This window comes from Puma concolor, chromosome B4, assembly GCF_028749965.1.
Source record: "Puma concolor isolate L17-30 chromosome B4, mPumCon1.1.hap2, whole genome shotgun sequence".
NCBI classification, from domain to species: Eukaryota; Metazoa; Chordata; class Mammalia; order Carnivora; family Felidae; genus Puma; species Puma concolor.
The window spans coordinates 101,650,425-101,665,878 of NC_141673.1; the positions used below are offsets into that span (position 1 = coordinate 101,650,425).

Here is a 15,454-nt window from a genome sequence, read left to right on the forward strand (position 1 = left end):
ATCAACCCCTTTCTGTTTGCAGTTGGAGCTGCACTGTCAAGTGATGTTTCGAAACTACCAGCGGAAGAACGATATGGATGAACCACCGTCTGGGGACTTTGGTGGTGATGAAGAGAAGAGCCGAAAGCGCAAGAACAAAGACCCTAAATTTGCAGAGATGGAGGAACGTTTCTATCGCTATGGGATAAAACCTGAGTGGATGATGATCCACCGAATTCTTAACCACAGGTACCAGAGGAGCTGGGCCAGACTGGTGGCTGTCTTGGGCATGCTGGAAATAGGCAGCATGTCCACTGGGAGACTGCTGCCAAAGGAATTGAGGAAACAGATGTCACCAGTAACTTAAACTTGGAAGAGATGTATGCTCCATACATTACTATTAACTGACTGAATCCTGGTATTTGAACCATAGAAGACTAGAGTAGATGTAATTTTAGGTCCAGAGACTGGTATGGTAGAGACTCCATATATGTGGCATTTGGCCTTCCTAGAAGTCTGTTTGGAACATACATTACTGGCAGTATTTGAAAGCGAGGCTTACTTAGGAGAAGAGGAGCATGGCCTTCTGGTTCTGAGGACTTTTTTTCTCCTTGACCTTGCAGTGTGGATAAGAAGGGCCATGTCCATTACTTGATCAAGTGGCGGGACTTACCCTATGATCAGGCATCCTGGGAGAGTGAGGATGTGGAGATACAGGACTATGACCTGTTCAAGCAGAGCTATTGGAACCACAGGTGGGTGACTTTGGTGAGGTGTGGAGTTGGTTCTTACTGAGAAGGACCTTAGGCAGCCTTGTGTTGTCTGTCTTCTTTAGGGAGTTAATGAGGGGTGAGGAAGGACGACCAGGCAAGAAGCTCAAGAAGGTGAAGCTGAGGAAGTTGGAGAGGCCTCCTGAAACTCCAACAGTTGATGTGAGTTGGGGCAGAAGAGGGAGGGCACAATTTGTTGGGTTGGACGATAAATCTTGTGTGCTCCAGTCTATCGATGGCACTCTGCCGGTAGGAACTTCAGAGCTAGAATGCTTCCCCACTTCTCCACATCTCTGTGAACGAGGGAAATACTAGGATCATTTTCTCTTTGCATCATCAGAAAAATAAAAACATAGGACATATGCTTTCTACGATTGAGAAAGTGTTAAGAAACTTATCGGAACCTGGGTCTTCTGACCCTTAATTCAGGGTTCAGTTCCTGTGGGTTTTATTTGTGTAATATAATATGAGGACTGTTAAGGTGAAAAAGATGACTCCAGGGGGAACATATGATTATTTACCTGGTGGCTCTTGTGTAGTAGAATTATTGTATTGCTAGGGAGGCTATGATGTGTCTTTCGTGAGATTTTAAGACCAAGATCTCTGATCGCCTGATAGGTTAGTTGCCTTGCTTCCTGGAGGATACTAAATAAAACACAAGATTACAATAGCTATTAAGGATATTTTCCCCCTACGTTTCTTTTCTTTTTTTTTTTTTTTTTTTTTTAGTGTTTATTTATTTTGAGAGAAGGGGGCAGGGAAGGGCAGAGGGGGGGAGACCGAGGATCCAAAGTGGGCTCTGTGCTGATAGCAGAGAGCCTGATGTGGGGCTCGAACTCGCAAACTGTGATCATGACCCAAGCTGAAGCTGGATGCTCAATCCACTGAACCACCCAGGTGCCCCTCCCCACAATTCTTTGTGGCTCTTGAGGATCTAGTGAGGATGTGTGAAGAGGAGGCAGCTTCTGTCTTACGGAAGGTAGGGAGTTCCTGGCCAGCTCTTCACTTCTTCCTTTCATTCTTCAGCCAACAGTGAAGTATGAGCGACAGCCAGAGTACCTGGATGCTACAGGTGGAACCCTACACCCCTATCAGATGGAGGGCTTGAACTGGTTGCGCTTCTCCTGGGCTCAGGGCACCGACACCATCTTGGCTGATGAGATGGGCCTTGGGAAGACTGTCCAAACAGCAGTCTTCCTCTATTCTCTGTACAAGGAGGTACGAAAGTTGGGGCTGTGAGGTTTTTGTGTATGGGTATTTCGTGTTCGTGGTCTTTTCACACAATGAGGAGAAAGAAAAAAGGAAGAAAATAATTGGTCCCAGACCTTGAAGAACACTGTGGAATGACATGAAGATAGACGCTTTTTTTTTTTTTTTTAAGTTTGTTTATTTAAGAGACAGAGACAGCACGAGTGGGGAGGGACAGAGAAGGAGAGAGAGAGAATCTCAAGTAGGTTCCACACTGTAGCTCAGAGCCTGATGTCGGGCTTGAATTCACAAAACGGAGATCATGACCTGAGCTGAAACCAAGAGTCAGATGCTTAGCCAACTGAGCCACCCAAGTGCCTCTAAGACAGACATGTGTACATAGAGACAGACGAAGTGGATGGAACCTTGGGTAGAATCAGTGGTGGATGCATAGAGCCTCAGTCCTTGGGGGGAGAATACCTGTTGAGATGAGCAGAGTTGTGAGTGGAATTAGCATGGAAAGACTTGTAGGAAGAAATTGGGTTTTAAACTCCCTGTAAAGGCGAGTGTGACTTTGTGGGAAGGAGTAGGCAGGGCGTTGAAAAGGTGAGGATAGGAGCAGCAGCACACGTGCCAGCCCTCAGCTGGTCCTAGTGTAGAGGTGGGTGCTGGGCCAGCATTGTGTTGGGGCCCTCAGTCCTTATTCTGCCACTTCTCTTCTTTCTCCAAGGGTCATTCCAAAGGCCCCTTCCTAGTGAGTGCCCCTCTTTCTACCATCATCAACTGGGAGCGGGAGTTTGAAATGTGGGCTCCAGATATGTATGTGGTGACGTATGTGGGTGACAAAGACAGCCGTGCCATCATCCGAGAGAATGAGTTCTCTTTTGAAGACAACGCCATTCGTGGTGGCAAGAAAGCCTCTCGCATGAAGGTATCTCACTGGGAGGGAGACCACCTTAGAGAGTTGTTGATGTGGGCTTAGTCTGCTTAGAGTGGGGTGAGGCCGAAGGATAACAGTTGGGGGGAGGGAAAGTCCCTTGGGTTTGCCTGCACTGGAGGAGTTGAACATTAGTGACCGGGTCACCTCCTTGTGCAGAAAGAGGCATCTGTGAAATTCCATGTGCTGCTGACGTCTTATGAGTTGATCACCATTGACATGGCTATCTTGGGTTCCATTGATTGGGCATGCCTCATTGTGGATGAAGCGCATCGGCTCAAGAACAATCAGTCAAAGGTGAGAAGAAAGGGGGGAGGGAGGTTATGGCCTCCAGTTTTAGTTTTTTAGTGCCACCTACTCATTAAGGGGAGTGTTAGGAGGAGAGGAACTGGTCAAATGGCTTCTGCACTCCTTCCTTACTTGTGATACTCCTTGGTGGTCAGACCTTAAAAGGGAGATGGAAATGGAGGGGAGATGGCAGCTTAACCATTGGGCAGCAAAATAAGCTTAGTTTGCAAAGGTATACTGGAGCCCTCTTTTCACTGAATTTTATCTTCTCCATCTGCTTCTCCAGTTCTTCCGGGTCTTAAATGGTTACTCACTTCAACACAAACTGTTGCTGACCGGGACTCCATTACAAAACAATCTAGAAGAGTTGTTTCATCTCCTCAACTTTCTCACCCCAGAGAGGTTCCAGTAAGTGTGTGTTTATCTGTAATCAGCTGATAATTCTGCTTCTAATTCTTCCTGTTGCCCATTTCCTATATGACTGTCTTTTCTTTTTCTGAAGCAATTTGGAAGGCTTTTTGGAGGAGTTTGCAGACATTGCCAAGGAAGACCAGATTAAAAAACTGCACGATATGCTGGGCCCTCACATGTTGCGGCGGCTCAAAGCTGACGTGTTCAAAAATATGCCATCCAAGACAGAACTGATTGTGCGTGTGGAGCTGAGCCCCATGCAGAAGTAAGTCAGAAGGGACAGAAGCACTGACTCCATTTTGTGGATAGACATCTACTAGTTTGCCAAGTGTTTCTTATTCCTCCCTGCATTCTGCTTCAAGGCATCTGGTGATAGGAACAAGCAAAGTCTACAGAAACCTAATTGTTTCTAGTCATAGTTCTTACTTAGTTAAGTACTTTATTTAACATGATGGTGTTTGTGCTGTTGGTGTTGGTGGTGCTTGTTAGGTTTCCTTAGTCCTGAAGCAAGATATGTTGGAAGGAAGATCTCAGACCTTGGGACTGTCTTGGGAGTTGTATAAAGGTTGTAAGTCCTATGAAGGCTCTTGAATCTGACTTCTCTTTCTGTTTTGCCCATGTAGGAAATACTACAAGTACATCCTCACTCGAAATTTTGAAGCACTCAATGCTCGAGGGGGTGGCAACCAGGTCTCTCTGCTGAATGTGGTGATGGATCTTAAGAAGTGCTGCAACCACCCATATCTTTTCCCTGTGGCTGCGATGGTATGTTGTGCCTCCTCTCGTTCTTTGCTGGGTTGGAATTGCTCCATTTTGTTCAGTGTTGTTTTCTTTTTGCTTCTTTCTTCAGGAAGCCCCTAAAATGCCCAATGGCATGTATGATGGCAGTGCTCTAATCCGAGCATCTGGAAAATTATTGCTGCTACAGAAGATGCTTAAGAACCTTAAGGAGGGTGGGCACCGTGTACTCATCTTCTCTCAGGTATTGTGTAGGAGGAGCTGGGAGCTTTGAGAGGGAGCAGTAGACAACCGTCAGTGACGTGAGGAAAGCAGTTACCATCTGACTCCCCTTTAATTAAACTCTGCTCCTTTTCCAGATGACCAAGATGCTGGACTTGTTGGAGGATTTCTTGGAACATGAAGGTTATAAGTATGAACGTATTGATGGTGGGATAACTGGGAACATGCGACAAGAGGCCATTGACCGCTTCAATGGTAAGAGGAAAGGAATACCTTCAATCCAGGAATTCTCATTGACTCATGTCTTTGGATGGATTACTTGTTCTTGTGTATCTGCTTTTCTGTGTGGTTCTTTTGAGTTTTTGTCAATTGATATGGAAGAATTAAAGCATTTGAATGCCTTTGATTGGAAGAATGTGTTGAACTATTCCTAGCAGATTTTTTTTTCTTTTGTTGGAGTCTTCGTTCTTTCTGCTGGAAGAAGAGCGTTGTATTTAATTAACCTTTTTCATTGTATCTTGAGGCCCACAGAGGGAGCAGGACTTAACCCAAGCTCAATTAGCAATTTCGTGGCAGACTTGTCTCCGTAGCCACCCCTCCCCCCTCCTCATTTTTTTATATTGTTTATTTTTTTAAAAGGTTATTTATTTTAGTAATCTCTACACCCACCATGGGGCTCAAACTCATGACCACGAGATCAAGAGTTGTACGCTCTTCCTGATTGAGCCAGCCAGGCGCCCCCTCATTTTTTATTTTAAAATAATTTTGGACTTAAAAGTCGGAAGAAAATAATACAGAGTTCACATATATCTTCGCTCAACTTCTCTTAACGATAACAGTTTATATAACCACAGTACAACTGTCAAAAGCAGGAAATTATGAGTGATGTCATACTACTAACTAAGCTGTAGACCTTAATTGAATGTCACCAGTTTTCCTCCTAATGTCCTTTTCCTGTTTCAGGATCCAGTATTAGATCCCACATTACATTTGGTTGTTGTGTCTTTTTCTGTCTGACATATTTCTTCATTCTTTCCTTTGTTGTCGTGCCATTGATACTTTAAAAAAAAATTTTTTTTTTTTAACGTTTATTCATTTTTGAGAGACAGGGACAAGAGTGTGAGACGGGGAGGGGCAGAGAGAGAGGGAGACACTGAATCCAAAGCAGGCTTCATGCTCTGAGCTGTCAGCAAAGGGTCTGACATGGAGCTCGAACTCACAAACCAGGAGATCATGACCTGAGTGAAGTTGGCTGCTTAACTCACTGAGCCACCCAGGCACCCCTATTGTTGATAACTTTTTATGATTGCTGGTTATTTATTGTGTAGAATGTCTGGGAGTTTGGGTTTGTCTGATGTTTTCTCATGAGTAGATTGAGGTTTTTAGACTTTTTGGACAAGAATACCATAGAAGCAATGCCGTGTTCTTTCCCCCCCCCATTTATTTTAAAGAACTTTTTAAAAAATGTTCATTTATTTTGAGAGAGAGTGTGCACGCTTGCACACGCACATGGAGGGGAGGTGCAGAGAGAGAGAGAGAGGAGAGAATCCCAAGCAGGCTCTGTGCTGCCAGCGCAGAGCCTTTTGCAGGGCTCGGTCTCACAGACTATGAGATCATGACCTGAGCTGAAATCAAAAGTTGGATGCTTAACTGAACCACCCAGGTGCCCCTCCATGTTTTTTAAATTTATTTATGTTGAGAGTGAGAGAGAGGAAGAGAAAATGAGTGGGGGAGGGGCAGCGAGAGAGAGGGTGAGAGAGGATCCCAAGCAGGCTCTGCACCATCAATGCAGAGTTGGATGTGGGGCTTGAACTCACGAATCATGAGACCATGACCTGAGCTGCAACCAAGTGTTGGTTGCTTAACCGACTGAGCCACTCCGGTGCCCCACAGTGTTATTTTTGGTGTATCATGTCAGGGGGAGGACATGATGTTGATAATGTCTCATTACTGGTAATGTTAACCTTGATCCTTCAGTTCAGGTGATACCTGCTTAGTTTCTCCACCGTAAAGCTACTCTTTTTCACATTGTAATTGATAAATATCTTTTTTTTTTTAGTTGAAGTATATTTGACACAGTGTTAACATTAGTGTCAGGTGTGCAAGGTAGTGAACTTAGAGTGTAACTCTAAAAGTTACACTCTGCTCACCACAAGTGTAGTTACCATCTGTCATACAACACTATTACAGTATCACTGACCATATTCTCTATGCTGTGCCTTTCACCCCCACGATTTATCTGTTACATAACTGGATGAAGGAGGTATTTGAGAGTATGGTCATGCACTGTTTCTTCTCAAACTTTTACTACTCTGATGTTTGCCTGATGAGGTTTTGTATTTCTGACATTCTTTCTACATTTATTAATTGGAATTCAGGAGACACTTTTTTTTTTTTTTTTTAAGATTTTTTAATTATTTTTAAGTGATCTCTACACCCAACTTTGGGATCGAACTCCCAACCCTGAGATCAAGAGTCAAATGCTCTACTGACTAAGCCAGCCAGGTGCCCCTCAGGAGACCCTTCTAATGATTTTTGTTCCTTCCTTAGCACCGGGTGCTCAACAGTTCTGCTTCTTGCTTTCTACTCGAGCTGGGGGCCTTGGAATCAATCTGGCCACTGCTGACACAGTTATTATCTATGACTCTGACTGGAACCCCCATAATGACATCCAGGTGAGCAGAGGTAGTTGCCTTCATATACAGTAACTTATTGGTAATGCAGTGTTCTCTGTGAGGGCTCCACCATCTGGAATTAGTTGTTTCAGGGGAAAACAGTAGATTCTTTTTGTGTCTTTTACCTTATTGTGAACCAGAGAGTTTGGGTTAGCCAAGGTCTTAATTTGGGGGTAACAGAGAAGGTGGGGTCTGGGGGGGGGAAGTTTGTGTGAAGGCAAACGCAGAAGCAGGAAAATAGGATTACTTGAGTTTCTGACTTTGCATCGTGCCCACCTTCAGGCTTTTAGTAGAGCTCACCGTATTGGGCAGAATAAGAAGGTGATGATATATCGGTTTGTGACCCGTGCGTCAGTGGAGGAGCGCATCACGCAGGTGGCGAAGAAGAAGATGATGCTGACGCATCTAGTGGTTCGGCCTGGGCTGGGCTCCAAGACTGGATCCATGTCCAAACAGGAGCTTGATGACATCCTCAAGTTTGGCACTGAAGAACTATTTAAGGATGAAGCCACAGATGGAGGTGAGCTAGTCAGGAACTTGTTTTGGTGTGGGGCTTGGCCTCTCTAGAGGGTATATTTGATACTTAGGGTCCTGAGACTTGGACCTAGGGTCCTGTGGGACTTGCTTTTTCACTGCAGCTGCTGAATCTGACTTTGAGGGTATGGACCCCTGATTCTTTGTAGGAGGAGACAACAAAGAGGGAGAAGATAGCAGTGTTATCCACTATGATGATAAGGCCATTGAGCGACTTCTGGACCGTAACCAGGATGAGACAGAAGACACAGAATTGCAGGGCATGAATGAATATTTGAGCTCATTCAAAGTGGCCCAGTACGTGGTGCGGGAAGAAGAGATGGGGGTGAGTATGAGTCCAAGGCAATGCTGTGCTTGATGACTGGTCTGGAATTTGTTATTGCAACCAGGATGGTATTTGAGACAAGAGGAAAACATCTGTAGGTAAATCAGTACATTGAATTGATATACCTCTTTGAAAGTAAATATTATGACACATGGGCAGTCACATTCTCATTTTTGCCGTGGCTATCAGGAAACTCATAGCCAAATTTCACACTCAAAACATTTATATATATATTAGCTCTTCCTTATCAGAATCTCATTTTATCTTCTGTAGTTTATTGATCCTACAAATAAACTTTTGATTTCTATCTCAAATCTCTTGGGAGAAAAGGCAGGAGATGAAATACATATCTGGGCAGCCTATTTCCCTGTACTTCTTTTTTTTTAGTATTTTCATTTTGGAGAGCAGGCGCTCGCACGTGTGTGCAATGAGTGAGTGGAGGAAGAGCACAGAGAGAGAAGGGGACAGAGGATCTAAATCGGGCTCTGTGCTGACAGCAGAGATCCTGATGTGGGACTCCAACTCACAAACTGTGAGATCATGACCTGAGCCGAAGTCAGTTGCTTAACCAACTGAGCCTCCCAGGTGCCCCTATTTCCCTGTACTTTTTATAGCAATAGAACTGTTTTCCCTTTTTCTTTTCTTCCTTTTTTACCAAAAACAAAACAAAAAAAAAACCCTAAAACTGATGAATGTGTGGCTTCTTTAATAATTTTCTCCCCCAAAAGTAGAGTATAAAATGAAAAAAACAAATTGACTTTTTCTTCTGGTCCTCTTTAGACCATTCAACTCAGAGTTCTTTGAATTGGCATAGCTTTCTGGCAGTCTTTGCCATCTTTTCCCAGCTTTCCAACTCAAAACCATCCCCCCCTTATTGCTGTGTTTTTGTGATATATACCTGTTCTCTTTGTTTTCTTCTGGAGATGATGCTACTAGACTCTGTTGGAACTGTGACTGAGAAGTCTGACATAGGTGTGTGGGCTGTAGTATTCAGTCAAAACCGCCCTCCTGTAAGGTGCTTTGTGTTTCTGTTGGGCAGTGACTTCATGGAGGGGTGATTGGCTTGGGGCAGCACATGCTGAATGGTTGGGAAGGGAGGGTGGTCCTCCCATTGATAACCTCTGCTGTTGACTACTCAGGTATACAAATGGCCCTCTCATTAGCAGCTGTGGCTGCCATCTACCTTATAAGATTTTTTAAATTGTATTTTTTGAATAAGTAGTAATGCACACATTCAAAATTCAGAAGATACCAAGGTATCTCTTTCCCATCTAGTTCCCTCCCTGGGGATAACTGAAGTTTTCAGTTTTTTGTATATTTTCCTAAAGGTATTTTATGTGCATACAAATTACATTCATACGTATGTATACATGCATGTGCCTATATATACATACATACACACATATAAACACTTTTTTCCCTTTTCATTTTAAACTCAAAAGTAGTCATATATGATGTTCTGTACCTTGCTTTTTGTCCATTTGATTAATCTTGGAGATTTAGCCCAAATAAATTACATAAAGAGCTCCTCCTCCTTTAAAAAAAATTGTTTTTAAGATTATATATTTTTTAACTAATCTCTATACCTAGTGTGGGGCTCATACTTTATAACCCTGAGATCAAGAGTCATGTGCCGTACCAGTTGAGCCAACCAGGCCTCCCCTTCGCCCCTTTTTTTTGCTGCATAATATATCTTTGTTTGTAAGTACCGTTATTTATTTACTTAAATATTTATTTATTTATTTATTTAGAGCATGAACAAGCAAGCGGGGGAGGGGCAGAGAGAGAGAGAGAGAGAGAGTGAGTGAGAGAGAATCCCAAGCAGGCTCTGTGCTCTTAGCATCAGAGCCTGACGTGGGGCTGGATCCCATGAACCATAAGATCATGACCAGAGCTGAAATCGAGAATTGGACACTTAATCCACTAAGCCACCCAGGCGCCCCCATGATTTATTTTTTAAGATTGAGGTAAAATTGACAGCATATATGTTTAGTTTCTGTTGTACAACAAATTGATCTGATATTTATGTATTTTGTGAAACGATCACCTGGTAAGTCTAGTTAACATCTGTTACCATGCATAGTTGTGCATTTTTTTTTCTTGTGATGAGAACTTTTAAGATCTATTCTCAGCAACTTTCAAATATGCAATACGGTGATTATTAACTGTAATCACCATGCTGTGTGTTATATTCACAGGACTTGTTTATTTTATAACCGGAGATTTGTACCTTTTGACCCTCTTCATCCATTTTGCCCACTCCCCACCCCCAGGAATTGGTTCAGTTAGTTCCATAATGATAGACATTTAGGGTGTTTCTAATATGCTGTTAGTAGTGGTTTAGTTCTAATGTAAGGGATTTGGAATCAGTTACTGGTCTTGAAGTGTCTGAAAAAAAGATTTTTGGAGGAACGTAAACATTACTAGAACATAAGAGAGTATGTATGTATAATTTGGTTTTGTTTTTTGCACACAGTTGGCAAATTTTTATGAAATTATGAAGAACAGAAGAGCTTATGGTCCTTCTACTTTATCTCTTATGAAGATTTTTTGTAGTATTTCAGAAGCCCTTTTTAAAAAAATTTTTTTTTTTTTAACATTTATTTATTCTTGAGGCAGAGAGAGACAGAGCATGAACGAGGGAGGGTCAGAAAGAGGGAGACACAGAATCTGAAACAGGCTCCAGGCTCTGAGCTGTCAGCACAGAGCCCGACGCAGGGCTTGAACTCACGGTCTGCGAGATCATGACCTGAGCCGAAGTCGGCCACTTGACCGACTGAGCCACCCAGGCGCCCCCAGAAGCCCTTCTATTCTCCCTTCCTATCTAATCTCTTTTTCATATATTTTGCTGTCTCCCAACTGTGTAGGTCTCAGTAAAAAGTGTTAGAAGAAAGCATACTGTCTCTTCATGCTTCTCTTGTGATAACGTCATCTCACGTTTTTCTTTAGTTATGTTGACTGCTAATCTCTATGTAATTATGAGGAGCCATGTCCTGTCAATTAAATTTCTCTTAAGTTCTTAGGTCCAACCAGGCACACTAAGTATTTCAGAGTCCAGTCCTGAAAAGGAGCTAGCACAGTGGGAACTGTGAGGACCAGGGGTAGCTGGTGGTGCTGACTTCAGCACCCCTGAGTCCTGGCCCTCCCTCTGTCCCAGGAGGAAGAGGAGGTAGAACGAGAAATCATAAAACAGGAAGAAAGTGTGGATCCTGACTACTGGGAGAAATTGCTGCGGCACCATTATGAGCAGCAGCAAGAAGATCTAGCCCGAAATCTGGGCAAAGGAAAAAGAATCCGTAAACAGGTCAACTACAATGATGGCTCCCAGGAGGACCGAGGTGTGTGTGGCCGGCCCCGCCCCCCACCCATGGGCCGTTCCACTAGAGCAGTGGGCCCCGCTCATCTGCCCTCTCTCCCTCCAGATTGGCAGGACGACCAGTCCGACAACCAGTCCGATTATTCAGTGGCCTCAGAGGAAGGTGATGAAGACTTTGATGAACGCTCAGAAGGTGAGGGCTATGCCTTTCTGCTGACTTTTAAATGTTACTTTGTTTAATACCTCTGTCCGTGTCGCTTATGCCTCCTTTTCTTTTTGCAGCTCCCCGCAGGCCCAGTCGCAAGGGCCTGCGGAATGATAAAGATAAGCCATTGCCTCCTCTGTTGGCCCGTGTTGGTGGGAATATTGAAGTAAGTGCTGTTTGATTCTAAGGAGGGGTGATGGGTGAGTGCTTGATATTTGGTCTTTGATGGAGTAAGACCTGCTCCCTCTCACGTAGGCTCCTTCTTCTTGTAGGTACTTGGCTTTAATGCTCGTCAGCGAAAAGCCTTTCTTAATGCAATTATGCGATATGGGATGCCACCTCAGGATGCTTTTACCACCCAGTGGCTTGTGAGAGATCTGCGAGGCAAATCAGAGAAAGAGTTCAAGTAAGTTGAGAGCTGGAGTGACTGTACAGAGCAAGAGTTTTTAATCTCTGGTCATTCCACACTACTCGTCCAGGCTTTGCAGGGAAATTGTCCGTGTTCTCTGTTGAAGTTGATGGGTGAAGTAATAGGTAATAGGGCTCTTTGTGTTTCTAGCTTCCCTAGAAGAGAACCTGGGGCGTGGTGTGGGATCTGGAGAACCATCCTTCAATGCGATTGTGGGCTTTATCTCAAGATGGAGCCAGAGTGGTTGTTGCCTAAGTTAATGCCTAAGTGGTTGGAAAGATCTCATCTAGGAGTTGGCCTGATAGCTGTTTAACTCATTTTTCACTTCCTTACTACAGGGCTTATGTGTCTCTTTTTATGCGACATTTATGTGAGCCGGGGGCAGATGGGGCTGAGACCTTTGCTGATGGTGTCCCCCGAGAAGGCCTGTCTCGCCAGCATGTCCTTACTAGAATTGGTGTCATGTCCTTGATTCGAAAGAAGGTGAGCCCTGAGCCTCTTTTCATTGTTCAGAGTTTGTAGGGGAAACTGGAGGGCCAATAGGAAAGGAGCCTAGAGCTGGAATTGAGTCTTCACTATCTTGTCTTATTGCTCCAGGTTCAGGAGTTTGAACATGTCAATGGGCGCTGGAGCATGCCTGAACTTGCTGAAGTAGAGGAGAACAAGAAAATGTCCCAGCCAGGGTCACCTTCCCCAAAGACTCCCACACCCTCCACTCCAGGGGACACACAACCCAATACCCCTGCACCTGCCCCACCTGCTGGTAAGTGTGCTTGTACTCTCTTTTTCTGTCTTTTGTCCTTGCCTATGCTTTGTCTGCTCCCTTGTGCTCAGCTCTAACAGGGGAGTCTGGCAGGACACAGAGCAATCTCCCTCTCAGTTTAGGAGAGCCGTCCTAAGAATAGGGCTGGCTCTTAAAGGCACGAGAGGACAACTTAAGATGAGACAAACTGAGCGGGTATGACCTTCTCGCTGGTCTAGGACCTTCCTCCTAATTAATTGTCTTCTGTTGGTCTGCAGAGGATGGGATAAAAATAGAAGAGAATAGCCTCAAAGAAGACGAGAGTGCAGAAGGAGAAAAGGAGGTTAAATCTGCAGCCCCAGAGGCCACTGTTGAGGTAAGAGATGTGGGTGACTGGATGCCATACCAAAGGTAAATGGATAAGCCCGTTCATCCTTTTCGATCGTTGGCCTGTTTGCTTCAACTTACGTCTTTTTCCTTTGAAGTGTACACAACCCCCTGCCCCTGCCTCAGAGGATGAAAAAGTCCTTGTTGAACCTCCCGAGGGAGAGGAGAAAGTGGAAAAGGCAGAGGTGAAGGAGAGAACAGAGGAATCGATGGAGACAGAGCCCAAAGGTATCCACATTTTCAAGTACTACATTGTGCAGATCCCTGTGAAGCTCTTGGACTTTTAACTGGGCTATGGGGTGTCAGGAAGAAGTGAAACCCTGAAGAATCTTGCACCCTTGAATTTAAATTGAGGGTTTTTTCCCCCTTAAGATGTCTTTTATGATGTTAATCATGGAGATTTAGGATTAAGACTGTTCCAGGGCATGTGGGTGGCTCGATTAGATTAGTTAAGCGTCAGACTTCAGCTCAGGTCATGATCTTAGGGTTTGTGAGTTCAAGCCCCAAGTCAGGCTCCTTGCTGACAGTGCAGAGCCTGCTTGGGATTCTCTCTCTTTGCCCCTTCCCCATTTGCATGTGCTCTCACTCCCCTGTCTCTTTCTCAAAGTAGATAAATAAACTTAAGAAGAAAAAAAAAAGACTGTTCCATTTGGTTATGGTGACGAACAGAGAACATTTTTATTTTTTTATTTTGTTTTTTAAGTTAATATGTAAATTTAAAGCAAGCATGAGCAGGGTAGGGGCAGAGAGAATCCCAAGCAGGCTCTGTGCTGTCGGTGCAGAGCCCCACTTGGGGCTAGATCTTGTGAGATCATGACCTGAGCTGAAACCAAGAGTCAGATGCTCAACTGACTGAGCTACCCAGGAGCCCCCTTCTTTTTTAAGTCAATTAATTAATTATTATTTATTTATTTTTGTTTTGTTAAAAAAAAATGTTTAATGTTTATTTAAAAAAAATTTTTTTTTCAACGTTTATTTATTTTTGGGATAGAGAGAGACAGAGCATGAACGGGGGAGGGGCAGAGAGAGAGGGAGACACAGAATGGGAAACAGGCTCCAGGCTCTGAGCCATCAGCCCAGAGCCTGACGTGGGGCTCGAACTCACAGACCGCAAGATCGTGACCTGGCTGAAGTCGGACGCTTAACCGACTGCGCCACCCAGGCGCCCCTAATGTTTATTTTAAAAAATTTTATGTTTTATTTTTTTTGAGAGTGAGTGCAAGTGGGGGGATGGGCAGAGAGAGAGAGAGAGAGGGAGACATCCGAAGCAGGCTCTAGGCTCTGAGCTGTCAGCACAGAGCCTGAGTGGGGCTCAAACCCACGAGCTGCTCGATCATGACCTGAATTGAAGTTGGACACTCAACTGACTGAGCCACCCACGTGCCCCTTTATTTATTTATTTTTTAACGTTTATTTATTTTGAGAGAGAGAGTGCACGCAAATGGGAGAAGGGCAGAGAGAATCCCAAGCAGGCTCTGTGCTATCAGTGCAGAGCCAGATTCAGGGCTCAGTCCCACAAATTGTGAGATCATGAATGACCTGGGCCAAAATCCAGAGTTTGATGCTTAATCCCTGAGTCACTCAGGTGCTCCAAAAGATTTTATTTTTGAGTAATCTGTATATCCAACATGGGGCTTGAATTCACAAGCTCGAGATCAAGAGTTGCATGTCTGTGACTGAGCCAGCCAAGCACCCCAAAACTTTCTTCTTTATACTCTCTCGATGCCATCTGTTCTCCCCAGGTGTTGCTGACGTGGAGAAGGTAGAGGAGAAGTCAGCAGTAGATCTGACTCCCATTGTGGTAGAGGACAAAGGTGGGTGTTTGGAGAAGCTGGTTATGATTAAAAAGGACTCTAAAACTAGATGCAAGGATTTTATCTCTGGGATAGCCCCTGGCCTCTTCCCATCCACACCCATATAGCTATTTTATCCCAAGCTAAAAGACTCCATCTGTCCCTACATATGATTGTCATGGGCCGGTGGCATCTTTTTCTGGGTTTGAGAAACAGTGTGGAGAAAGGGTGGAGGTGGCTAGATACTTGCAGCATATAATGCTGTGGGTAAAGGCCAAGGTGCTATGCTTTTGTATGGCGCTGATATTTTTCTTCTGCATATCCTGTAGAAGAGAAGAAAGAAGAAGAAGAGAAAAAAGAGGTGATGCTTCAGAATGGAGAGACCCCCAAGGACCTGAATGACGAGAAGCAGAAAAAAAATATTAAACAGCGATTTATGTTCAACATCGCAGATGGTGGTTTTACTGGTATGACAATGAGGGACCATCTGGGGTTAGAAGCATCTAAAGTGAAATTAGGGTTCCTGTACAAAGAC

The 15,454-nt window shown here is 44.2% G+C and overlaps 1 protein-coding gene and 1 non-coding gene across 9 annotated transcripts in view; both read left to right on the forward strand.

Annotated features, from left to right (window-relative positions):
* Positions 1 to 15,454, forward strand: part of CHD4 (chromodomain helicase DNA binding protein 4) — a 30,232-nt gene that overhangs the window by 8,468 nt on the left and 6,310 nt on the right. For 5 of the 8 annotated variants that reach the window (XM_086714224.1, XM_086714225.1, XM_086714230.1 and 2 more), the window contains exons 12-35: positions 23 to 228; positions 603 to 734; positions 815 to 911; positions 1,776 to 1,967; positions 2,668 to 2,868; positions 3,034 to 3,171; positions 3,449 to 3,570; positions 3,665 to 3,838; positions 4,197 to 4,338; positions 4,424 to 4,555; positions 4,671 to 4,788; positions 7,084 to 7,208; positions 7,491 to 7,728; positions 7,892 to 8,067; positions 11,225 to 11,405; positions 11,490 to 11,576; positions 11,666 to 11,754; positions 11,861 to 11,994; positions 12,336 to 12,480; positions 12,595 to 12,760; positions 13,018 to 13,115; positions 13,225 to 13,354; positions 14,869 to 14,940; positions 15,249 to 15,386. In XM_086714224.1, coding sequence (XP_086570350.1) covers positions 23 to 228; positions 603 to 734; positions 815 to 911; positions 1,776 to 1,967; positions 2,668 to 2,868; positions 3,034 to 3,171; positions 3,449 to 3,570; positions 3,665 to 3,838; positions 4,197 to 4,338; positions 4,424 to 4,555; positions 4,671 to 4,788; positions 7,084 to 7,208; positions 7,491 to 7,728; positions 7,892 to 8,067; positions 11,225 to 11,405; positions 11,490 to 11,576; positions 11,666 to 11,754; positions 11,861 to 11,994; positions 12,336 to 12,480; positions 12,595 to 12,760; positions 13,018 to 13,115; positions 13,225 to 13,354; positions 14,869 to 14,940; positions 15,249 to 15,386 — 3,433 coding nt within the window. Of the gene's footprint in view, positions 1 to 22; positions 229 to 602; positions 735 to 814; positions 912 to 1,775; positions 1,968 to 2,667; positions 2,869 to 3,033; positions 3,172 to 3,448; positions 3,571 to 3,664; positions 3,839 to 4,196; positions 4,339 to 4,423; positions 4,556 to 4,670; positions 4,789 to 7,083; positions 7,209 to 7,490; positions 7,729 to 7,891; positions 8,068 to 11,224; positions 11,577 to 11,665; positions 11,755 to 11,860; positions 11,995 to 12,335; positions 12,481 to 12,594; positions 12,761 to 13,017; positions 13,116 to 13,224; positions 13,355 to 14,868; positions 14,941 to 15,248; positions 15,387 to 15,454 lie in introns of all 8 variants that reach the window. The other 3 variants (XM_086714222.1, XM_086714223.1, XM_086714226.1) reach the window with 2 other exon arrangements.
* On the forward strand, positions 12,793 to 12,932 carry LOC112868042 (small Cajal body-specific RNA 11). The gene has a single exon (XR_003224237.1).